The sequence below is a fragment of the Pinus tabuliformis genome, chromosome 5_2, assembly GCF_031772625.1.
Source record: "Pinus tabuliformis cultivar Carrire ecotype Pingquan chromosome 5_2, CPIR1, whole genome shotgun sequence".
Taxonomy (NCBI): domain Eukaryota; kingdom Viridiplantae; phylum Streptophyta; class Pinopsida; order Pinales; family Pinaceae; genus Pinus; species Pinus tabuliformis.
Genome location: NC_142306.1, coordinates 283,287,678 through 283,314,888, shown reverse-complemented (window position 1 = coordinate 283,314,888; position 27,211 = coordinate 283,287,678). Strand labels below are relative to the sequence as shown.

The 27,211-nt window shown below is 36.9% G+C and overlaps 1 protein-coding gene across 1 annotated transcript in view; it reads left to right on the top strand.

Moving 5' to 3' along the window:
* Positions 1 to 1,371: 1,371 nt before the first annotated feature.
* The window catches only part of LOC149158622 (putative rhamnogalacturonate lyase B), a 51,631-nt gene continuing 25,791 nt past the window's right edge, over positions 1,372 to 27,211 (top strand). The window contains exon 1 of the mRNA XM_089434049.1: positions 1,372 to 1,525. Coding sequence (XP_089290175.1) covers positions 1,372 to 1,525 — 154 coding nt within the window. The remainder of the gene's footprint in view (positions 1,526 to 27,211) is intronic.

Here is a 27,211-nt window from a genome sequence, read left to right as displayed (position 1 = left end):
TAAAGATTGTGGACGAGTTGGTTTATGAGTGAAAGGTGGCCAGTTAACTTGGCCACCTTCATTCAGTCATCAAGGACAAAAAAGTTAGTCCCCACACATGTGGCAGCAGTCAAGTCAAACAAAATGAGAATAAAGTCATAAGTAGTTGAGACTATGGATGCCCGAAGTGGGATTTGATTACGACGAGAGGGGAATGGTGATGTGGTAGTGGGGACTAAAAATAGAAAAAATTGTACCTGGGCTGCCAACACACCACCTCACTCGACCATAAGAGGAAATAAGCATTGATCCCCATGCACTCATGCATTCATGTTCTCTAGGCTCACTCTAGAAAAGTATCTCTGGTATCCAAGAAACCTACAGAAGAGGAAAATTTCATCTTTCTCCTACGTAGGACTTCCTACAGAATCACACAGGAAATCCTACAGGATCACAAAGGAATTCTACAGGATATAGTCAGGTAGTCTACAAGATAGGCAGAGAGAAGTTTCAAAGAATGAAACATAGGGGCTGGCTACAACAAGCACCATGAGGAAGTAGGCTCTACATTTCCTTCCATTTTCCCAAGTGAAAAGAATAGAAAAGTCTCCTAGGTTGATTGAATTTGATAGTTGTGTAAGGGAATAGTTCCACACATATTTCAGTCCTATTTCCTCCTTCATTAAAATTTGTATAATACATCTCTTCTCCTCCAAATTCACCAGAAAAAATGACAGGGGGGTTTAATAGAAGGGAGCCCATCAACACTGTGAGGATTCACCAACACCCTGATGTGCGAGAAATCTTCACAAGGCATAATTAGATGGGGTATTTTGATAAATTAAGGGGATATGATGATGAAGTAGCCTGAGATTTTTCTCTCTCCCTCATTCCACTGACAAGAACCCATTCCACTGTTGTGGTGAGAGGCCTCTCCATAGAGCTCACCCTGGAAGTCATCAGCAGAATTATCACACTATGAATGCCTTGGAGAAAAGAAGACAAGGGTGATAGCGAAACTGCCAAAATGAGATTCTTTTTAGAGGAAGAGGAGCCCATTGAAGACAAGAATGGAGTAAGGAGAACAACCCACCAATACCCCTAGAATGAGGTAAGCTACCACTTGATAAAATACATATCATGTGAAGTTAGGTATAGTGTGGTTTATGGATATCACATTAGGCTTCTTGAAGAATTGAGGTTTGGAGCAAAAACACCTCCTCACCATAGGCTCATCATACCATACTTCCTTCTGCAATCAGTGATAGATACAAGCATAAAGGTGCAGGAAGGAAACTACCAACAGTTAGCCCACCATGGGTTAATTAGAATCATCATAGAAGATGTCATCCAAAACCTTAGATCCCTATCTAATGGGAAATATTCAGAGACATGCAGACAGATGAGGATATCAAAGCCCTCAGATATGATATTAGCCCTACTATCGGTGAAAAGGATGAAGAACAGAAAGAAACAAATGGAGAAGAAATGAAGAGGGATGAAGAGGAGATATATGAGGATGAAGTGGAAGAGAAAGAGGAAGAAGGTGATGAACTTGAACAAAGGAAGATGTCAAGGAGGACACTGATAAACAAGATGGGGATCTAGAGGGAGAAGAAGAGGGGAAAGACAAAGGTGAAAAGGGCAATGGAAAAGAAGAGGCAGAAGACAAGGAGGAGTCACCCAGGGTGTCTCCAAAACCCACTGAGAAAGAGGCAATATCTTCCCTCACTGGCCTTAGCATCCCTATCAAACAAAAAGGCAAAAGACAGAGGCAAACCCCCTTATACTTCAGAACAAGAAAAAGTACAAAGATAAGGTAGGGAAAACGCCAAACTCCAACCAATGTTCCCACTGTTATTGAGGACTCACCTAAACACCAGGATAAGATGGCTTCGTTTATAAAAACTCAAGAAGAAGGATCCTCAGCACAAACCTCCCCTAAGTCTCTTATCACCTATGTGAGGATGCCTGTAACCAGACCCACCTCATCCAAAGGAAAACACATCCTACAGGATATACAACAAGACCTATAGGAAACTTTGCTGAACCTATAGGAAAATAAAAAATTGGATGAGGAAAGAAGTAAGCAGCCATAAACAAAGAGAGAGGACCCAGAGCTAATGGAACCTAGTCGTCAACCTAACCTTGACTCCTACTACAAATTTATTGAGGGAGGTACGGTCATTCCACAAAAAATTGTCATTCCATTATTGTTTGAACTTGAGAAAGAAAGAGCCAAAACACATATATGGATGCGGATTGCCAAGTCCAAGGGAATGGAGGACATTGGTCACATGGAGGAAAATCTCAAAGAGATGGACAGAGAACTAAGTAGCTTGAGGGATAGAGAGGCCATAATGAAGGCTTAGTTGGAGACAAAAAATGCATGGTTGAAAGGACAATTGCAACAAAGAGAGAAGAAATTAGCATCCATGGCCAGTTTATCTTTGGAAGTAATCCAGTGAAATATGCCAGCTAATTCCTATGCATTATACCTTAAGGAATAGTGGCTACAGCTCCAAATCAAGACCCTAGCAAAGAGAGGCACTATTTCATTCTAAGATTATAAACATATCATTGATCTCTATGGTCAAATTACATTAGAGGATAGGACTAAGATGTCTGAGTTCTACTTGCATAACATGGCTATGATAGATATGAATGTATGGGGCCCTAATACAAAGTTGGGGGATTTACAGTTGATGGCTTTGGCATCATGGATGAACCATGAGGAAGTAAGGGCTACAGAAACGAAGAAGATATTGGCAAGGGAACAAACTAAGCCTCTTATGATAATAGCTGAGAATTCTAATCCAATGGTTGTCATTAGCACACATAATTTAATTCCAAATTATCCTCAAATTGCACCCAGGTATCTTGCTGCCCAAGAGCAAGCAATTACACATTTTGAGGATATGATTAGATTGTTAGGGGATGACAGCATGCAAGCTTGCCAAAGAAGATGGAAGACTTTTCCATATATTTTGAAAATCAGAGAGTACCATTCTCCTCAAAGGATGAGAGAAGCACTGAATAGGACACCCACGTACAAACAAACCATCCAAAGGCTCAAACTCAATTGGATTGGCTTGAGACATAGTCCACCACTGCTCTTGGGGATGTTAGAAGGAAGGAAGGAAGAGGAAGAAAGGAAGTAGTGGGAGGAGGTAGAAAGGAAGGCAAGTCTATGCATAGGAAGAGGAAACCACAACAGAAGCATGGGATGTCAGGGAGGCCACTAGAGCTATGAAAGACATGGATATTAATTGAGTTTCTTAGAGGATGAGCAACACTTTCTGTAGGGGGTGACGATGAACCTCATCATTAGGTAACTATATGGACCTTAAGTCACCTCCTAGCTTTGTCAAATAAACTCTTCTCACAATTTATTACATGTTTTGATTATATTTTGTTTAATGAGATGAGTTAAAGTGAGATATTATGCCTAGTCGACTAATATGCATTGAATGCAGGTTTGAAAGAGAAAATAGAGGAATTTTGGAAAGATTAAGGTTTGAAACTCAAATGGGACAATGGAGAGAGATTGTAGGAGGTAAATACTCCTCATTTATTCCTCCCTTATTCGAATATTCCTCCATCAATCACACTAGCTCGGAGTACAAGCAGCCAAGTCATGAAGATCAGAAGGTAGCCGAGCAAGTGATAGTCCAAGAGTTAGTTCATCTTGAGTTTCAGAGCCGAGCCTCCCTAGATTTAAGGAAGTCATTGGGGACTTTAGTTTTATAAATAAAGAGGCCTAGAGCCTCATTAGGATTCAAATTTTTGTTGTAAAAACATTAGTTATTTTTTAGCTCCAAACTTGTGGAAGACATTGCTATGTAATTTTCTGTTTTGATAATGAGAATGAGCTTTTTGATGATCTAGTACTGAGTCAACTTAGAGGGATGAAGCTCTTGGTTTAGGGCCAAACCCTAGCAACAAAATCTCCTCTTCTTGTATCTGTATGCTTAGATTAGTTTCATATATTCATGATTAAATTGTCCTTAGAAATATTTCATTACAAGTAGTGTAGATTGGATTAGTTGGTTTATTAGTTTGCTTCCATTTATGCTTTACTTCACCAATAGGTTAGAAGGAAATAAAACATAACAATGTTTTCAGTATGTGTATTGGCCTCACTTCTTCCTTCAGGGATCATGACTTGAGGAAAATACCCCTATGCAGCCCCAAAAATATAGATTTCTATTTTCTCATAGAATTTAGAATTTACTGTACCTAAGCCAGCATTTGATTAGTTTGAAAGTGTAGGATTCAATTACCATCTCTTCCATATTTAGCCTTACAGTAGATCTTATCAATGATTCCATTTCATTCTGCAATTTTCCTCATTCATGAAGTAGACAACTAGCTCATTAAACTCTGTTTTCCTAGCTTATTAGAATTCTCCTTGTCTACATGATTTTTTGGCAAATACCAATGTTTGATGTAGAGAAGGTGTTTCAGAATTACAGAGAGATCCCATAGCAAGCAAACAACTTCCAACTTCATCCATCGATAATAATTCCTTTCTTTCACCAAGACCTTCACCAATTTCATCATTTTACATCAAAACTCCCCCAAGCATGGTTAGCAAATCCAACCATCTCCTAACCTTGGTTTTGAGTTTTGAGTGACCCTAGGAATTTTCTCACTCCATTCCACCTATCCACCACCTTCGCTAATCCTTCCATCACCTCCAGCACCTATCATTTTTCTCTTGGTTGTATCTTGTAGAAATACAGGGAATCCTATATGTTTTTAGGACATCTTGTAGGTTTTCATATAGTGGCTTGTTTTGAGGCCGAATTGAGGGAAAACCTCTAGGAAGCCACACAAGGGTACCTTAGGGTCTCCCAAACCTCCCAACCATCCACCAACATCCCTAAGCCACCTGCCACATCACCAAAATAGATTAGGGTTCAAACTTGATTTTCCATAAAAAGAATAAAAAGAAAAACACTGATTTTTTTAAGTCCTTTACATGCACTGTAGTGATGTTTGATGTTTTGAACTTCCATGCTTTAGACAATAGAATTTCATACATGTTAGCTTGGCATTCTTGTAAAGCATAGTTTCTCAGCAGTTAGTTAGAGAATGGTGTGTTTTTAGCATAGGATTTCAGTCATTTTCCTTATTGTAGTAGACAAGATTTCTCCTAGAGTAGATTTCTCTTTCTTTCATCAACAATCAAGCTTCTTCTGAATCCATAGAAGTATGGATTGAAAGCCCTAGTGGTCACTCGCCAGCTGAACAATGAAAAAATGTGGAGCCATCACTTTTAATTGTGCATATAGCACTGTCACCTCCAAGTTTGTACGAACCTTGGTTTAATAAAGTAAAGTTGGTAGCTCCAGGAAATTCGACATTCTTGCTGCAATAATAGTGTTCATTAGATGGAACGAGAAATACACACAATCGGGAAGAATTTGTAGGAAGAAGAAGACAAACATAAAAGTTATGAAGATCAGAACAAGATGTTTAAGGAGTTTTAGTTTGGGGAATAAGTGTACTTTCCCATCAAGCCCAAGAAGAGCTCCTTGAGGATTGGATCATGTGCTAAGCTGACACCTTGGTACTGTGGACCTTTAAAGATTCTTGAGAGGATTTGACCAGTAGCCTATCAACTTGCACTGCCTCTGAAAATGAAAGTACATGATGTTTTACATGTGTCATTACTTAAGAAGTATGTTAAAGATTTTGATCATGTGATTTACTAATCTATATTGCAAGTAGATCCAAAAGGAGAATTCTAGTTGGAACTTTACTGCATTTTGCAAAGAAATATGCTCATGCTTTGGAACTGAGCAGCCAAGAAGGTTAAAGTGAAATGGAAGCATTTTGGGCCCAATGAAGATACTTGGGATATGGATGATCATATGTGGGCTATGTGTCCTTCTCTATTTGTTGGTTGAGTGGATGTCTTTTGGTATGTGTTTTGGTATATGCATATATTTATATGGATGTAAATACCACCATGATATGTGTTATAAATATGCAATAAGCAGATGGTTGTCACATTTTTGTGTTGCTATGTTGTCATGTTGGTTTGCATTCTAGCAGGTTGTTCATGGTAAATTACTCAATGAGATAAGTTTTAAAGCTTCATGGACAGTATGTTTTGCTTTGCATCAGTATTGTTGGTTGTAGGTGTCATTGAACAACGAGGATGGTGTTCCCCAAGGGGAGTGTTCTGTAACAACCCTGGTAAAAAATATACGTTAAAGTTAATAAAGGAAAATAATAACCAAGGTCATGGGACATGTATTCCAAGATCAATGTTGGGCAAAGACGTAGTGATGGGGATCACTTGTGATTAATTAATGGATATGGAAATTGTCAAAGGGAATGAAAACTTATTTGGAAAGGTAAAGTGGAATTAATTGGAATTTTATGTATGAAAATAATGGAAAATAGGAGAAAAGGAACGTGAAATATCAAAGGTTTCATGTCAGGAGGAAAATGAATGAAAATAATGTAAAATGAAGAAAATAGAGGCCTCAATGATCAAAAGGATTTTAAGGACCAGTTCATGGAATTTTTTCATTTTTATCTTGGAGATCTCTCTTCTATTTTCTCTCCCTTTCATACTCTTGGATACTTATAGTTTTATTGGAGCACTCTTGGAGGAGTGTGGCATGCTTGGGATTTGGAGAAAGAAGGAAAAAGAAGAACAAGAAAGTGCAAGAGGACATCAGGATGAGTAGCGACAATGGGTTTTACTGGCAGGTACCGAGTTGCATGTATGATTTCCTTGCTACTTTTGGTATGCCCGAAACATTTATGTGGTTTCTTGGTTATGATTTTTCATTGGCATGGAGGATTTCTTGGACTGAAGGTGGTGTTCCTAGCCTTTCTATTTCTTGGATAGCCATGGTGTTGTGGGTTTCTTTCCTTTTATATTTTTTGTTGGTCCTCATGTTCCTTATGGATGTGGGTTGATTTACTAGTTCCTGGAGCCTTTGTTGGAAAAACGCTCTGGAATCCTTGTAACAACATGGGTTAATTTACTAGCCATGGAATCCTTGCTTGGAAAAACACTCTTGAGCCCTTGGTGGGTTTAGTTACTAGTCCTAGAAACCCTGGTTGGACAAATACTTTGGAGCGTAACAATAGCTGTGGGTTGAGTTAATAGTCATGGAATCCTTGGCTGGAACAAATTCTCTAGATCCTCGTACAACATTGGTACAGACGAATCTAGTGAGGGTTAGTGATGTACAACAGTGTGGTGGAATCACTGGTTGATGATTGAGTTGGTTGGCGTCTGGAAGCAATGGTTTGGTTTGTTTGTTTTGTTTCATGAGATCCCACATTCATGCTTGCAATATGGTGTGGGGTGATTCATTGAAAGAGACATTTGGTTCAATCCAATCTATGGCTCTCTGGTACATGGCGGTCCAGAACTTGGTTGGATTTGCATATGCTAATAAGAGATCCTTTTCCTTTGGTATTTTCAAGAGTAAATGTGCTTGTCATTATGTGGATTTAATAGTTGGTTCATCATTGATATATATCTAGTTATTTTTTGGTTATGAGCATGTTTTATGATAATCTTGATGTATGGATCTCATCGTGTTTTGGTTAGTAGATGAAATTATAATGAATGAATGTAATAATAGATGGAAATGTATCTATTTGGAGGAGATATCAATCTTCCTTGATCGTTCTCAGATAAGTAGGAGATCGTTATGATCATATATGTTCTTATGACATGTACATTTCATGTTCACGATATGTTTAATGAAATTACTGTCATGGCTAATAGGGGTCAGATCAATTCCTTGTTCAAGTGTTTTCATTAGTAACCTTATCTTAGTGTTAATTATCTTTTATAGGAGTTTCATGAAGTTCTGGGAACTAGCATGAGTCTTGGCCCTGCAAAGGTGGCACATAGTCTAGAGTTGCTAGCACGAAACTGCATGAAAAAGGCCAAAGTTGCATGCATGCCTTATCGTGGTAGAAACTAGAGGGTCTAAGTTGCATGCATGGCTTCTCATGGGAGCTATTGGTGGTCTAGATGAACAAAACATTAAGTTTTCTCAAGGGTTAGGCACCTGGAAGGGTTGGTTGTCTCCTTAAGATTTTATAGCTCCCGAGGAAGGTCAAATTAGTTTTGTCTTGTCAGTTCCATTTCCTTAACTATACTTTGGGAGTTAGATCATATCAAAGTAACTATTTGTCACATGTTTATGCTGGTCGACTAGTTGGATTGGTAAATGCGGGAGGTGGGTGTTACAATGATAAGGGTTAATATAAAGACTATTCTATTTATCTTCAAAAATACACTTATATTTCACATGCATTGAAATATGGTTTGGTTTGTTTACATGCCATTACAATATTTTCTGTTTCAGTTCATTTTATTTTCATGTTAAAGAGTTTGTATAGAAATATGAGGGTTCTTTAGATCTTCTTTCGTCACATGAGTGTTTCGTTTCATTTCTTTTTCTTAATGTGTATATGGATAAATAAATGGATAATTATGCCCATTGTTTCCTTATCAATTACATTTATATTTGTTGTTTTCAATTCAAGAGAAAATGGATTTTTTGTCTTTGTTTCATAGTGGTCCAGTTTAATATTCAATAACCACTTAGTCCTATAAACAATCTCTTCAGTGTTGTGAAATTTATACACATGTATACTGTTAGTCGCTACAAATTTTATTGTCTATTTTATTTGTGTATAAGTACATTGTTTTAGTGTTATTAATTTATGTCTTTTTTTATTTTATAAAAATTCATGCTAGACCAAAGAAGCTTAGGGGATCTCTGTAATGGAAAACCCCTGTCATTTTCACTAGGTAATAATACTTGTGTCCACTGTTAGCACTCATGCAATTCCCTAGGCTAAGGAGAGAAAGCCCAGAGGTAACCACAAACCAATTTTAGGATCTAATATAGCCCTTCTAGCCTTGGAGAGGGGTATCTCACTTAGGTTGTTTTAATAATATGATATTAGGCTAGGTATAAAGCTCAATTACGTGAGTTTTTTCAAATAGTTGCTTTTAAGAAAGGAGACAGGTGCATTGGACATGTTGTCATGTCAAATTGATTATTTTTCCAGTGATATGATAAAGAGAGAAAAGGTTTTTTCCACAAGCGAAAGGTAGGCAGTCTTGGTGATGCAATCAAGTTAAATCGCTATAGGAGGGTGAGTGTGAGAAAGGTGACAAAAGGACTTAGACATTTAAGACTGTAAATGATTTCTAAATGTTGCTTTAAGAGGAAAACATAGATTACTTGGGAAAATTAAATCAGGGCACCATCAACATGAATTTTGAATTAAACATTTGGTTCTTCCAAACACAAATACATACATTTAAGATATGTAAACAAAAAATGTTGGGTTTTGTTATATTCTTTCCATGACTAGCCTCCCTAGTTCACCGGGGGGTTATAAGGGGGGCGAAGCCCCCTCTTTGTTGTGTTGATTGCATAACGGGGGGGTCCACAAGGGGTTTGAGGGGGGGAGTTAGCCCCCCTCTATGGGGTTTGGGGCAGTGCCCCAGGGATTTTTTTTTTTTTTTGGACCCTATATTAGGTGGGCAAACCTACCTATGGTTTTGTGCATGGTTTTCGCACATGGTTTTGGGTGCGATGGTTTTCTGTCCATGGTATTGGATGCTTCAACATGTATATATATGTATTGTAACATTAAAAGGAAAAAAATGAAAAATCAAGCTTGTAGTCCCGTGTTTTGGGACCTAGGGGAAAATCTCTATGTATAAGTGTTTTATTTGTTATGCTCTCGGATTGTTTATTTTCTGTGTTTTAGAATTCATATTCAAGTAATTTTTGTATGGGGTTAAAACCTACATTTGGTATCAGAGTTGTTTTGGCTCTAAGGGGATGCCTTTATTGCTGAGGGGTTTCGCTCGGGCTTGTGGTAGACCCTGTTCAGTGGGAGATCTGCGGGATCGATTCTAGTGGTGAAAGAAGATGGCGAGCAGTGGAAAGATAGAGATCGATAAATTTAATGGTCAGAGTTTTTAGTTATGGAAAGTCAATATGGAGGATTTGTTGGTAGATCAAGATCAGTGTATCGTGATAGATCCGGTACTAAACCAATAGGAGTGTCCAATGAGGAATGGAAGAAGTTGGATCGAAAGGCAGAGAGCACAATAAGATTATGTGTCTCAGATTCAGTATTACTAAACGTATCAGGGGAAGCTACGATGAAAGCTTTGTGGGAAAATTTAGGGACTTTGTACCAATCTAAGTCTTTGGAGAATAAACTATTCCTACGGAAAAAGCTGTATAACCTGAGGATGAAAGATGGAGACTCGGTGACAGAGAATCTAAACACACTTAATACTGTGGTAAGTCAGTTATTATCTGTTAATATTAAAATTTTAGATGAATATAAGTGCATCAGTTTTTTGTGTTCTTTATGAGATTCGTGGGATAGTTTGGTTATTGCATATAGGTAGCAATGCAACTTCCTTTCAGTTTGATAAAATAGTCTCATCCTTGCTGATAGAGGAGATGAGACAGAAAAATATGGAGAGCTAGAATGGTGATGCCTTGCCTGTACGAGGATGATCCCAGAATAGAAACAAAAGTAAGTCATCCAGCGGGAGATCTAAATCTAGAGGGAGATCTGAATCTCCAGGAAAACTTGTGAAGGTGTGCTAGAAATGCAGAAAGGAAGGGCACTACAAAAGGGATTGAAAATCTAAAGCTCTTGAAAAAGGAAATGGATCTGATGATGCTCCTTCTGTAGAGGCGAAAACCACCTCAGATGAAGGTGGAGATGTGTACCTGGCTTCTTCAAGTACACATGTATATCATGAGGCATGGTTGATTGACTCAGGTGCATCCTTTCACTTCGCTCCCCATAGAGAGTGGTTCTATGAGTATGAGAAACATGATGGTGGTGATGTATTCTTGGGGGATGACAGGAAGGCTAAAATCGTTGATCACAGAAAAGTTAAGTCGAATTTGCAAGGTGGAAGCATTAGAACACTTCTGGGTGTTCTGCATATTCCTACATTTGCCAAAAATCTGATTTTTGTAAGAAAGTTGGATGATGTAGGTGTAAAAACAGAGTTTGAGAAGGATACCTGAATGATGTTTTAGGGAGAACTAGTATTGATGTAGGGAGTTTGGATTGGAACTCTGTACAAGCTGCAACGTAGCACTATTATCGATGGGTGCAACAGTTCTGTGGTTCCTGAAAGTGGAGAAGAAAATCTAGCAGTCTCTGGAGAAAAGACCATGATGTGGCATCAAAAGCTTGGAAATATTGGAGAGAAGGGCCTTCGAATACTTCATGGTAAAGGTATGGTAGAAGTTATGACTAATAGCTCTCTGGATTTTTATTTCTGTGAAATTGTGTATATGGGAAGCAAAATCCGGTGAGTTTCCCCTTTGGTGGTAAGAGGGCGAAACAGATATTAGAGCTTGTGCACAGTGATGTGTTTGGACCTATGAAGGTTCCACCACTGGGTAAGTCTGTGTACTATGTATCATTTATGGATGATGTTATGAAACCAGCTCAAGAAAAGATAGAAAAGATAGATCAATGCCTTAGAATTCAGCCTCTTCGAGGGTGCAACCTCCTTTACATTACATAAATGAACAATTCTTGGATGATTCAAATGACAAAACCTCCTTTCTATATATAGGAGTCTAAGGAGTCACAATATAATCCAGCCAACCTAACAATAATAATATAAAGCCATAAAAATAACAATAGAGGGATTCTATGGGGCACAATAATAACAATATGGGGGCAATAGGGGCACAACAATATTAATAAGGGGTATAACTACAATAGTAATGGGGTAATCACTAGTATTATAGGGGCCCAACATGCCCCTCTCCTTCAAAAAAGTGTTGTCCTCAACGCTTGAGTAGTTCTGGATACTTCTGCATAAAATTCTCATCCTCCCATGTGGAATCTTCAGTGGATAAGTTCTTCCACTTGATAAGATACTCTGAAATTGATCGATTTCGTAGCTGTCGAGTTCTTGTTTCTGTGACTTCTCCTGGTTCCAATATAATTTTTCCTTCCTCGTCAAGTTCTGGCAATATTGTTTGAACTGGGAGCTTGTCACCTATAACCTTCTTAAAACATGAAACATGGAAAACTGGGTGTGATCGAGAAGCTACAGGAAGTTCCAATTTGTATGCCATAGTACTAATCTTTTGCAACACCTTGTATAGACCATAATACTTTGGTGATAATTTATTATCCTTCTTAGCTTGCTTGAGGGACATTTTCTTATATGGTTGTAGCCGTAGGAATACCCAATCACCTACATCAAAACTTCTTTCACTACAATGTTGATCTGCCTGTTGTTTCATTCTATTATGTGCCAACACGAGGTTATCCTTTAAGAGTTGGAGGACTTGTTGTTGATGTTCGATGTGATGTTCCACTGCCTGAACCTTAGAATTTTCTCTTAAATATGATGTGATAGATGGTGGTTGATACCCATAAAGTGCCATAAATGGGGTCATTTTTGTTGCTGTATGAAAGGAAGTGTTATACCACCATTCAGCCAGAGGCAACCATTTGACCCATTGTGTCTGTTTATCAGATACAAAGCAACGAAGATATCCTTCCAAACATTTGTTTACTATCTCAGTTTTCCCATTAGATTGAGGATGATAAGATGAGCTATGAGCTAACTGAGTACCAAGACAAGAAAATAATTCTGTCCAAAAATTTCCAGTGAAAATGGGATCTCTGTCACTTACAATAATCTTTGGGTTTCCATGTAGCTTTTGAATTGTTTCCATAAATGCAGTAGAAACTGTACTGGCTTTAAATGGATGTGATAATGCACAAAAGTGTGCATACTTGGTAAGTCTGTCAACTACCACCATGATGACACTCTTTCCCTCAGACTTGGGTAAACCTATGATAAAATCCATTGAAACCTCCTCCCAACATTGGCTTGGAATGGATAAAGGTTGTAATAGACCCGATGTCTTAATTGTTTCAACTTTATTTTGTTGGAAAACCAAACATTCCGCCACAAAATTTTGAATATCTGATTTAAGGCCATCCCAAAAAAATTCCTTCTTAACCCTGTGGTAAGTTTTTAAAAATCCTGAGTGCCCTCCTAAGGGAGAAGTGTGCAATTCCATAAGAATCTTTTGTTTTAGCTGGGAATTCTTACAGAGGTATAAGTGATCTTTGTACCATAACGAATCATTTTTCCAACTAAATGTATCAGACATACTGGAATCTTGTTGTAACTTTCAAATAAGTGCCCACACTTCTTCATCATTCTTCCATTCCTCCCTTGCTTCGTTTATCCAATCTGGTTGGATAATAGAAATGGCGCTCAACAATGCTTCCACATCCTCATCCTTTCTTGAGAGTGCATCTGCCACCACATTTTGCTTCCCTTTTTTGTAGATGATTTCAAAGTCATAACCCAACATCTTTGTGACCCACTTTTGTTGCTCTTCAGAGGATAATCTTTGTTCTAAAAAGTATTTAAGGCTATCATGATCTGTTTTTACCTTGAAGTGTCTTCCCATTAGGTAGGGTCGCCATTTCTTAAGTGCATGGAGTATTGCCAACATTTCCTTCTCATAAATAACTTTGCTTAAAAACTTTCCCTTGATTGGACGACTTTCAAAAGCAATGGGTTTTTCATCTTGCATTAGAACAGCACCAATTCCATTTCCTGAAGCATCACATTCCACAATAAAGGTTTTTGTGAAGTCTGGTGTAGCTAAGAGCGGTGCTTGGCACATTGCCTCTTTAAGATGTTCAAAGGCCTTTGTTGCTTCTAGAGTCCATGAAAATGCATCTTTCTTCAATAATGTTGTTAGAGGTGCTGCTATTCTCCCATAATTCTTAACAAACTTGCGATAATACCCTGTCAACCTGAGAAATCCTCGCAGATGCTTTATGGATGTGGGGATTTTCCATTCCTTAATGGATTTAATTTTTCTAGGGTCTACCTTAACTCCTTCATGAGATACAATATGACCCAGATATTCCACCTCTTGGACTCCAAAGAAACATTTGGATCTTTTTGCATATAATTGTTTCTCCTCCAATAGTTGTAGCACCCTATCAACATTTTCAACATGATCCTTCCAAGACTTGCTGTAGATTAGTATATCATCAAAAAATACTAACACAAATTTTCTAAGGAATGGTTTGAAAATTGAATTCATCAAACCTTGAAATGTTGAAGGTGCATTGGTAAGGCCAAAAGGCATGACCAAAAATTCATAATGACCCTCATGAGTTCTAAATACTGTTTTCTGGATGTCTTCAGTCTTCATTCTGATTTGATGATATCCTGAATGAAGAGCCAACTTGGCGAAGTAAATTGATCCATGAAATTCATCCACTAATTCATCAATGACAGGAATGGGGAATTTATCTTTAATAGTGAGCTTGTTGAGTTCCCTATAATCCGGACACATGCGCCATGATCCATCCTTCTTGTGCACCAATACTACTGGAGTAGAGAAAGAACTTTGACTCGGTTGAATTATACCAGCCTCTAGCATTTCTGCAACCATACGTTCAATTTCACTCTTTTGGACATAGGGATATATGTACGGCCTGATGTTTGGAGGAACACTTCCTGGAATCAGATGAATATCATGATCATGATTACGCATAGGTGGGAGACCTTTGGGAGTCTCAAATACCTTGGAATGATTGTCCAGGACTTTTTGGAGATCTGGAGAAATAGATGATTCTGATGTGGAAACATCTAGCGAACATAATTGTGCAATTACACCTCTTTACTCCTTTTTTAGAAGCTTTGTCATACCATTAGAGCTAATTATCTTTCCTGGTTTCCCTGCAATACCCCTTAATTCAACTTCCTTTCCTTCCATAGAAAATTTGATGAAAAGTTCTTGAAAATTAAAAGCTATTGTACCCAAGGATTGTAGCCATTGGACTCCTAGTACAACATCAGCACCTCCCATTAGAATGGAAAGCATTGGGCTAGTCAATACATATTCTCCCATGGATAGCTTGATATTATGGCACTTTCCAGAGAAATTCATTGTTCCTCCATTTGCAATCATCACTTGACACTCTGGTGCTGGATATAGGAAGCAATTCAATTCTTTTGCTACCTTACAATGAATAAAATTGTGGGTGCTTCCTGAATCAATCAACACTATTACCTTTTTCTTCTTGATTTGTCCTTCTATCTTGATGGTTTGAGGAGTGGTAATTCCTGCCAATGCATTACAAGATATGGTCAGATTTATTTTTTCTTCATCTAGGCTTTGTTCCTGGAGTATATCCTCTTCTTTTGACCTTTCTTGCTCCTTTTCTTCTTCCTCTTCACAATCTATGTAGAATAATTTCTTCTCAGCACACTTATGACCTTTAGTGTATTTGCTATCACAACTGTAACAAAGCCCTTTTTCTCTTTTTTCTTCCAATTGTTGTGGTGTCAACCTTATAGGTTGTGGAAGACTAGGGGCAACAACACTTCCATCTTTATAGTTGTGAGTGGTATGCTTCCTGGTTGCCATAATTTTGCTTTCCATTTTTCTTGCTAACCTGAATGCCTTCTCTAATGAATCAGGTTCCCAAAGGCGAACATCATGTTGGATATTATCCTTTAAAGACCCTATGAACACATCAATCCTATGCTCCTCTGGAATATCTTTTACCCTTATGTTCAATTTCTGGAACTCCTCAATGTGCTCCATTATTGAACCCTTTTGTTTGAGACTTATCAATTGGCTAAAAAAAGTGTTGCTTTTTGTATCCTCATAATGTGCTATCAATCTTCCGTAAAAATTCCCAAGTGATAAATTGTTTACGAGAGAAAATCCATTGATACCATACAAACTGATTTGGTTCCAAATATAAAGTTTCCATACGTACCTTTTGTGTGTTTTGCACATTATTGAGATCGAAAAATTGCTCCATCTGTAATATCCATGTGGCGGGATCCTTGCCATCAAACTTCCTCATATCGATTTTTGGAATATGGTGAGTCTTAGATCCAACATTAGAGTCTATGGAATCATGATTAACATTTCTTTTGTTCTCATCATGAGTTTCCTTTAGCACCCTTTCACCCTTAGTGACCATTTCTTGTAGCAACTTATTCATATTTATCTTCAATTCGTCCATGTCTGTCTTTAGATCTATCTTCAAATCGTCCATCTTAACTTCTACGCCTTTTGTTAAACCATCCATCTTAGCTTCTACATCTTTCTTTAAACCATCCATCTTAGATTCTGTTCCTTTTTGTGCAAGTGACAATTGTTGCACTTGGTCTTGTAATTTTGATATATCATGTTGCATTTCTTCCTCTTCTTCATGGGTCATGCTAGAGCTTTCAGGTTTCCTACTAGGTGTTTGCATTTTCTTTCCTTGGGGCATCAATTACCAATAGTAATGCTTTACTATGCCCTTTGAATTGCTTCAAACTAATTTTTCAAACCAATCCTATGCAAAAGTTTTAAAAAACTACACACCTTTTTTTCACTTTGTAGGAGCTCGATATTGCCTCTGCTGTATCTCTGTACTTTCCGATCGTCTAGTCTTGAATTTGTGACCTACAATATCCCTTTGTGTCCTCTTTCCAATGCCACAAGTCTGACCCAAATTGGATTCTCCAAGGAAGAGTTATGCGAAATCTCCCACAGTGACTTGATTATAGACTAGTTTAGTAGAGCGAACTTGTACGATGTGCCACGAGTCACTATTTCGAGCTTTGGATCTGAAAAATGTATAAAAAAAATATAAAGTCTGTCCTCTTTCTGTACCTTCTTATGAAATTTCAATCTGATCCCCACAGAGAAAGTTATGATGATTTTCCCCAGGTCACCTGCTTGGAATGTAATTCAGGAGTCTGCAAAAATACCAACTTCCTCAGATCATATCTCCGCAAATATAGCGAAAAAAGCTCTGAAATTTGGACCCAAGGTTCAGCGCGATTTCTTCTCAAACGGGTTTTTTTTGAAACTTCTCAAACATCACAGAAAAAAATCTATAGCAAAAATGCCACGAAGACCTGTTTGGAGCAGCGAAACCCTAGAATCCAAAGCTCTAATACCAAATGTTATGAAACCAGCTCAAGAAAAGATAGAAAAGATAAATCAATGCCTTAGAATTCAGCCTCTTCGAGGGGGCAACCTCCTTTTCATTACATAAATGAACAATTCTTGGATGACTCAAATGACAAAACCTCCTTTCTATATATAGGAGTCTAAGGAGTCACAATATAATCCAGCCGACCTAACAATAATAATATAAAGCCACAAAAATAATAATACAGGGATTCTATGGGGCACAGTAATAACAATATGGGGGAAATAGGGGCACAACAATATTAATAAGGGGTATAACTACAATATTAATGTGGTAATCACTAGTATTATAGGGACCCAACAGATGATTTCTCAAGGAATACATGGATATATTTCCTTAAGAAGAAATTTGAAGTCTTTGACAGGTTTAAAGAATTTAAGGCTCTGGTGGAAAACCAGACAGAGAATAAGATAAAGGTGTTGAGGACAGGTAATGGTGAAGAGTTTTGCAACAAGGAATTTGAAGAATTATGTAAAAATGTAGTATAGCACAACAGAAGACTACTCCATACACACCTGAGAAAAATGGAGTTGCGGAAAGAATGAATAAGACATTGATGGAAAGGGCAAGAATCAAGATCAGTGGTGTCGGGTTAGGACAAGAATTCCAGGTAGAGGTGGTGGAGACTGCATGTTACCTGGTCAATAGATCACCTTCATTAGTGTTGGAGGATAAAACTCCACAAGAGGTATGGACTGGTAAGAAACCTTGTCTTTCACATATGAGGGTATTTGAATGTGATGCATATGTACATGTTCCAAAGGAAAAGAGGACAAAGTTGGATAGTAAATCTGAAAAGTGCATCTTTGTTGGGTATAAGGATGGTTTAAAGGGTTAGAAGCTCTAGAACACAGTAACAAGGAAAGTTGTGTACAGCCGAGATGTGGTGTTCAGAGAGGTGAAATATGTTATTAAACATGAATTCCAACAAAAGGAACTTGAGAAGATAGAGTTTGAGCTTAAGGAGGAAGAATCAGACTCTACAATAGTAGAGGAATCAAAATATAAAGAGCTACAAACTCCAGTTGTGAGAAGATGAGTTCAAGAAAGAAGGCAGCCAGAAAGGTATAGTCCATCTACTTTCCGTTCAAATTTTTCTTTACCTATTACTGATGATGATCCTAGAACTATGAAAGAAGCAGTAGATTTAAAGGATGGAAAAATTTGGAAATAGGCCATGGTTGATGAAATGGCATCTTTGCACAAAAATGAGGCTTGGGATCTGGTGGAGTTGTTGGCTAGAAAGAAACCCATTGGCAGCAAATGAGTGTTCAAGAAGAAGACAAATGCAAAAGGAAAGGTGGAGAAATACAAAGCTCGGTTGGTAGCAAAAGGTTAATCCCAGGTGTTGGGAATTGATTTTGGTGATATTGTTTCTCATGTCTCCAAGGTATATTTTGTTAGATTGATTTTATCTATTGTTGATGCTTTTGACTTTGAGGTAGAATAGATGGATGTGAAGACAACATTTCTTGACGGGGATCTGGAAGAAGAGATCTAGATGAAGCAACTTGAAGGCTTTGTGGTGAAGGGTAAGAAAGAACTAGCATGGAAGTTAAATAAGTATTTGTATGGGTAAAAATAGTCACCAAGGATGTGGTATCAAAAATTTGATACGTTTATATGGGGACTTGGCTTCACTAGAAGCAAAGCTGATCACTGTGTTTATTTTAAATTGATTGGTGACCATGTTATTTATTTGGTCTTGTATGTAGATGATATGTTGCCGGTTAGAAATGAAAAAGAAATTATCTAGGATTTGAAGACCCAATTGTCCTCCAAATTTGACATGAAATATATTGGTGCTACAAACTATATTTTTGGCATGGAAATTAAAAGAGATTGGGAAAAGAGGAAGATCTGGTTAAACCAGAGGAAGTATGTTGAGACAATACTACAGAGGTTTAATATGTAGGATAGTAAATCAGTGAAGGTTCCTATTCCTGTAGGTGTGAAGTTATCTGCTGAACAATGTCCCAAGACACAAGAAGAGGAAGAGGACATGCCACGTGTTCCATATGCAAGTGCAGTCGTTGGCCTAATGTATGTGATGGTCTCTACTAGACCAGACATTGCACATGCAGTTGCAGTATTGAGAAAGTTTATGTCAAAACAAGGGAAGGAGCACTGGACAACAGTGAAGTGGGTTTTCAGGTATTTGCGTGGCACTAGTGATTATGTTTGTGCTACCAAGGAAGACTAAGATTGGACAGCGTGTTGGATATTAGTGGCTTTGTTGATGCAGACTGGCTGGAGATATGGATTAAAGAAGATCTACAAGTGGGTATGTGTTTAACCTATTTGGAGGTGCAGTTAGTTGGATGAGTAAGAAATAATCTGTAGTGGAACTATCAACTACAAAGGTAGAATACATGGGAGCCATTCACAAAAGCAAGGAAGAAGTTTGGTTGCGGAGGTTTTGTTCAAGTATGGGGTTAGTACAGGGAGCTATAAGGATTGACTGTGATAGCCAAAGTGCAATTTTCTTGGCAAAGAACCCTTCTTATCATTCAAAGACAAAGCACATGCTATTCAGTATCACTTTGTGAGGGATATGATAGAAGACAAAAAGGTGTTGTTGGTAAAGGTGGACACTTTAAAGAATACTACAGATGCATTGACAAAGTCTGTGAGCTTTGAGAATTTCTCTTGGTGTAGAGAAACAATGGGCATTGCAGGGCTCGATAAATGACTAAGCTTTACTATGGCCCCCTGTGGAAAGAAAACAACAAGTGGGAGAATGTTGGGTTGTGTTATATTCTTTCCATGACTAGCCTCCTTAGTTAAATGGGGGCTTAGAGGGGGGGCAGAGTCCCCCCTTCATTGCGGAGATTGTGCAACAGGGGAGTCAAAAGGGGTTTAAGGGGGGTGGTTAGCCCCCCTCTACAGGGTCCGGGGCAGTTCCCCAGGGAATTTTTTTTTGGACCCTATATTAGGTGGGCGGACCTACCTATGGTTTTGTGCATGGTTTTTTCACATGGTTTTGGGTGCGATGGTTTTCGTTCCATGGTATTAGATGCTTTGGCATGTATATATATATATATATATATATATATATATATATATATATTGTAACATTGAAAGGAAAATAATGAAAAATCAAGCTAGTACTCCTGGTTTTGGGATCCAAGGGAAAATTTCTGTGTATATGTGTTTTATGTGTTATGCTCTCACATTGTTTATTTTCTATGTTTTAGAATTTGTATGCAGGTAATTTCTGTACGTGGTTAAAACCTACACATAGGACAAACTTACAAGTAGAAAGAAGCACAAAACCATCAATATTTGACACATGAATCACTGCAAATGACCACATTTCTTTCATTCATTGACAAAAGTTTTCAAAAAATACAATGCATTCAATGAGTATCTCTCTCCAATTTGAGCAACAGAACCCTTTATTAGCATTTTACATATTAAATATATAAAAAATATTCCATCCTCAACGATCCAGGTGGCATTTTCTAACAAGAAACTAGTCAAATAACTAAATATATCAAATTGTTTACCTACTCTCCATAATAGTAGGAACTAATTACGAAACACCGTTTTCTACTTAATACATAACTAAACTTAGAAATACTTATAAAAAACACTAACCATACCACCCTAAGGCTTTGTGCCACTTAAAAACATGATTAGACAACCTTGGAGACCAAACAATTCGAGATATCAAGTAAATAGTTTTGATTATCTAGATTTGTAGCAAATGACCCAATTTCACAACAAAACAAAATAACCCTCCATGTTTAGTATGGTCGCAGCCCTCCTCTGAAAAAATTGAGAAAATGGGTATTCTTAAAATATCTTTGTGATGGTGATGAACTCTTGAGATAAGCTTCATAGTGCTTACAGACCCCCTCATCACCTGCAGAAAACTTTCGCAGCACACTATTAAGTTTCGTAGCACGTGTTAACTATTAGAGTGCCTTCAAAATTTTGAGCATATGATGGCTTCCTCTAATATAATGTTTCGGTGGAAAAAATCAGGTGTTGTGACATCCTTATAACATCCCGCAAGACAACTAAAAACCTCAAAATTGGGTCATATCCTCATCACAAGAGGCTATAGAAAATGTGTAGCATACCCTTGATGTATTTTTGTAACCTCTACCCAAACTAAACTATTTCTAACTTGTTGAGTAAAAAGATAAGATTTAAACCTCAGTAGCATCCTCGTGATGAAGATTTGTCTCTGTGATGGCCTCTTCTAGTATGTTTAACTTTCCCTTATTCCTCTTTCTTCCATATTTCTGGCCTCAGGAAGTTGATGCTTCACTAATTTGAGTCTTCTATTAAAAACCAAGTTCTAGTTATACAAACTTCTCACTTTCCTATGTAGAGGAAATGTCCACTTCAACTTGTATTCATATTTTTCAAGTGTAGGTTCAACAACTTGTAACTATTTAAACAAATTCAGTTGATCCCTCTGATCATTTTTTGCTAGCCAGTCTACCTGCTATTGAACTCCTTCAAGTTGTTCCAACAATTTTTGAAACTCCTTCTGCTCATGAAATACCATTTTCTATTATGTTTGAATAGTCTCCTCCATTTTCATTTTCATTTTGCCAACAAACCTAGTCCTAGGTCTCCTTGATTGTTAAGTTGTCAGCTGTACATTTTCAACATCTATGATTTTCTTGCTTTTATCTTTAACAACATGTGCCAATTCTCTTTTTGATGGTTCTTTTTCACTAGGGTGGGTAGCTTCTTGTGATACTTTATGCCTTAGTTTTGATTTTCTTGGTGCAAATAGGATATTGTTATATGAGCTTTGTCCAACTGATCTTACGGGTCTTTGATTTTTTTATCCCTTTCATCAACTTCCATTTCTCCATGTGCACTTTCTGATATTTCACTAGCTTGAACAAGTGAAGAATCTATAGGAAATATTTTAGCTAAAACTCCTGTTCTTGGTCCCCTAGCCACCTTTTCTACCTTAGGTGAGAAGTGAATCCTTTTGGCACTTGTTTTATGAACTAATTTTCTTTTAGTCAAAGGATTTTTGACTGAGCTAGCTGTTGCAGGTGAGGCCTCTTTAAATGTAACTAATGGGGTATTTTTCTTAGTCCATTGGTTTTCAGATTCTTTCTTTTGAAGTTCCATTACCACCAACATTTTAATTAATGACAAATGCAATAGAATAGGTTCAATAGGACTCCCTTTGGCATGAACTCTATCAACCATTTTGCAAAGACTCCTAAATAAGTAGTAAGGGAGATTCAAATTTTTTTTCTTGTAAAATGCATCAGGAGTCTTATATAGTATTGGTAAAATTTACTGAACCTCCCTTCACATGTGAAATACTTTGAATTACCTCCAACAATTTACTATGGTGGTCCTATAGATAGCTCCTAGGAACAACAACCCGATACCCCTCCTGGTATTATGGTTTCAGAAAGCCTTTGAAATAAACCATATCTAATTCCCCTTAAACCATTCCTCACCATGTAAAGGAATCAAAATGGCATCAACTATTTATTTGGCTATGACTTGAAAAATTATTGCTTCAACCTTTGGCTACAATCCATCAAAATCCTTGGCAAACTCCTTACTCACAAGTACATTGTATCGCTAAATATATTCACAAAACATTAAACACCCATCTTGCTCAAAAGCTTCTCTAATCACTTGTTCCACATTAATGACTATGGCATCTAGTGGCTCAAATCGAACAATAACACCTCCCTTGTGCTTCTTCTGCTCAGGAGTTGACATATTTTGGTTTCTGCAACAGTGAATGGTGTAGGGTTTTGAAACAACTTGTTTTATGAAACAATGGAGGAGTGGTGATATGTTAAAACCTGTGATGATGAAAAAGAGGAAACAATCTTTACAAAAAAACTAAGGATTGCATACTTTCTCAGAAAACCCTAAATACTTGCAAATTTTCAGCAACTGAGAGAGAATTGAAAGGGACAATCGCAACACTTTGTGAAAAATGCAGTGTTCCAGGCAATTGAGTTTGAAACAAGCATAACAATTGAGTGTGGGACCTCAATGCAATTTCAACACATCGGACAATATACACATGGAAAATCTGCAAAGAAGGATGCATTCTTGGCAACGAAGAAATGCATAGGATGAATATTGTGTGGTATCATAACAGTTAGGAGAAAACACAACAAGTTACCAAAAACATGCGGTGATTATGAATTGGCTCTCTTTGTTGGTTTTGAACAGCTTTGATGGCTCGAGCATGAAAATTACAATTTATCAATTTTCACTTGAGAGAAGAGCATGGACTTTAGATTCAAATATCACTATGTGGAAACGTAATGAGGAGAAAGTGTAACACAATAATTAGAAACAGAGTGATTCCAAAACGCAAAAAAGATTAAATTACCTATATTGCAGGCTTTATATGGATTTTCCTAGATCACATATGCAATTTTGGGATTCATGCAACATTAATGAACAAGGATAAACTTATATTTGCACCTGTGAAAGAGAATTGACCAACGATTTGTGAGTAATGCAACATTGTGTCAAAATGCAACACCCCTGCCTCCTTTGCACAACAAAGCAACACGAGAACACCATAGCTTCCAATGGAAATGAAGAATAACACAATGATGTAGAATGAAAATTGAAGTTCAAATAACCTTCCAAAGTAGCCTGAAGTGGTGTTGATGGTGAAAAAAATGATTTGAAATCACAATGATGAATGCATAACATCTCTTGGAAAACACATCAATTGAGGAAAATGAAACTAATTGTCCTCATCACCATTGTACTCCTACTGAGGTCATAACCAATGTTGAAATGACATCTAGACTGACTTGACATAACCTCAAAATCTGTGCCCAATCCTTAATCATAATATTTTTTTATGTTGGCTCGATCTCCATATTTAAATTAGGATAACCAAAGTTTTATGACATGATCCCTAGACTCTTCTATAATGAAAAAAGATCCCTCATGATTTCTAATTCAAATCATGACTCCTTATGACTGTATATTTCAAATTATGGAAAAAATACTCTTTTTGGCTCAACATATTTACAATGACACTTTTACAAGTTTGACCTCTTTGTACAAAAAAACCCCTTTAGATCACGAGACTCATGAAAACTGGATTAATATTTGCAAACATGACCTCAAACGAAATAGTAAGACTAACATGACTAAGATCCCTATAACATAGGACCTTGACATAGGCTCTAATGGGGATGGCATCCTCTCTATGAGGTGCCAAGAACACAGTAGACTAGTATCCTAATCCAATGGGAAATGGAGTCCAACTTTAATTGACTAAAAAAAACTCTGACTAACTTGAATTTTAAATTACATATGGTGGCAGTTCATAAAAATGTCATGGTCTTCTCCTTAAGCTTCAAACTTTGGTGACAGCTTCCTGAAAATCTAAAAATTAAAATAAGACAAGTTCCTTCCCAAAAAGCTTGTTGATCACACCTTTTCCTAATATAACCTACTAAAGATAGACATACAATCATGCAAAATGATCCTTCCAATGAATCTAATTAAGCAAATGACCACTTGAATCAAGCTTGTATTCAACTTATCAAAGATTAACATGATCACTGAAATGAATCCTTGTGTTCATGAATAACACAAAATCCATATTTATAACTGCTTCCGACATGTTTGAAAAAAGGTCCTCGAAAGCATGAATGAATAGCTCTTGTTTATTAGAAATAAGGAAATGCATTCTCCACTTACAACTATTTATTGCTCTAAGTTTTCTTTTCCACCATAAAACTCATAATTTCTCACTCTTCTCATCCACAAGAAAAAATCTTTGAACTTTCTTGAGAGACTGCAAATGGAAAAACTACATTATGCATAACAGGAGTGTCAAGAGTCAACCTTTCATGTGCTTCAGCAAAAATATGATCTTATTTTCAAAATATTTTGTGTTTTTTATTTCAAGATGTAGATTTTTCTAAATTAAGATTTCATTTTCAAAAGGATCTAGAACAACCATTTCCTTTTCACTACTTTCCTACAGCTTATGATGGTTAATTTGAATCTTATCATCCTCAAAATCTAAAGCTTCATGCATATCTCCCTCAAAAAATGGATGCATGAGTAATCCTTTATGTTAGTCTAAATTGAGAGTTTCTAGAGCAATAGATTCAATGGATATTTTAAAAATATTAACTTTAATGCACTCTTCAACAACTGGCATAGTAAGACACAATTCTATGTCACATACCTTTTTGATCTCATTATCTTGGGATGCATGCTCACGTGGTTGAGAATAAGAATTTTCAAAAGGATTTATAATCCACTTTTATTTAATCACTGACCTAGAAGATGAATAAATTGATTGAATGTCCATTTCCTTTTTTTGATCATGGTGAATATGTTCATCAAGCTCATGAGGACAAATCTATTGTATTGCTTCATCAATCTCAAGAGAATGAATGTGAATATTTACATCAAATTCCTTATTAGTTTCATATTCAACTAAGGAAGAAATTATTTCCTGTTCGGAATCCACCTGAATATCATGGAAACCATCCTCATCATTTACCATTTCCTTCTACTGTTTACAAGAATTCTCATAATCTTGATCACAAAAACACTGACAAGATTGCTACAAATTTTCATCAACTTCTGAGGATGGAACATGGCTCTTATCATTAAAATCTTGCTCACTTTCATTTTTATCCAAGAGAGAGGCTACCATTTCTTCTTGTTGATGAAAAGGGTTCTCATGAAATGCTTCTATAATATCATCATCCATAAACTAATCATCTTCATAAAAACTCTCCAAGTGCTCAATAAAAAGTTTAAAATGAATGCAATAGTCTTTGACTAGCAAGAAGGAAGAATGTCATTCTTTATAGCTTTAAAAGAACATTGTATGAAAATCTCCAAGAGAAGATAAATAAGCATTTGGAAATATTTCATACCATGATTGTTCATTTCCCTCCAAGGTTACCACGAACATATTCATGAGACAATCATCATGAAAAAAAACCTTAAGTCTATACACATTCATGTGAAATTTGACCAAATGAAGCACAAAATTATCTCCTTTCTGATATCTAAATTTTGGCAAATAAGCTTGCCACTCTACATGAAGCATGCAATTTGGAAAAAATGGAATATGCATACGATTTAAAGGAGCATACCTTGAAGATATAGAACTCATCCTGAGCAAGTAGAGTCATGAGTAAAACCTTGATGTATCGATCCTACTACCACTAGTCCTTGGATCAGGTTGAAACTTGATTGGAGTCACGAGGTGAATGGTAAAACCTTCATGTGTCTAACGGTTTTCCACCAGCAACAATCATATTTGAAACTTTGATGATCCTTCTTGGGGAATATGGAACCTTTCTCTCCTCAGCAATGACGCCATAACATTAGCACTACGTAAATTTCCCTAGGTTGAGGAGAGAAATACCAGAGGTAATAATAAACCACTTTTAGTGTAGAATCTAGCCGTTCTAGTCTTGGAGAGGACTATCTCACTTAGTTTTTTTGAATGACCTAATATTAGGCTAGGTATAAAGTTCAATTAGTTGTGTTGTTTCAAAAAGGTTTTGGTAAGAAAGGAGATAGGTCCATTAGGCATGGAATCATGTCAAATTGATTATTTGTCCAATGATATGATGAAGAGAGAAAGGTTTTTCTCCACATGGGAAAGGTAGGAAGTCTTGGTGATGCAATCAAGTAAAATCATTGTTGGAGGGTGAGTATAAGAAAGGTGAAAAAACACTTAGAGAATTAAGACTGTAAATGAATTATAAATGTTTCTTTAAGAGGAAAACACATATTACTTTGGAAAACTAAATCAAAGCACCATAAAGATGACTTTTGAATTAAGCATCTAATTCTTCCAAGCATGAAGACATACATTAAAGATATGTAAAAACATAAGAAAAAATTACAAGTAAAAATCATCACAACACCATCAAGATATGGCACATGAATGCCTGCAAAGCACCTTCTGTGTTTCATTCACTAGAAAACGTTTTCAGAAAATACAATCCACTCAAGGAGTATCTCTCTCCAATTTGACCAAAAAAACCATTTTTTAGCATTTTACATATTAAATATATCAAAAATATTCCATCCTCAACCATCCATGTTGAATTTTCCAACAAGAAACTAGTCAAATAGCTAAATACATCAAATTGTTTACCTACTCTACATAAAAGTAGGAACTAATTACCAAACACAATTTTCTACTTAATACATCATT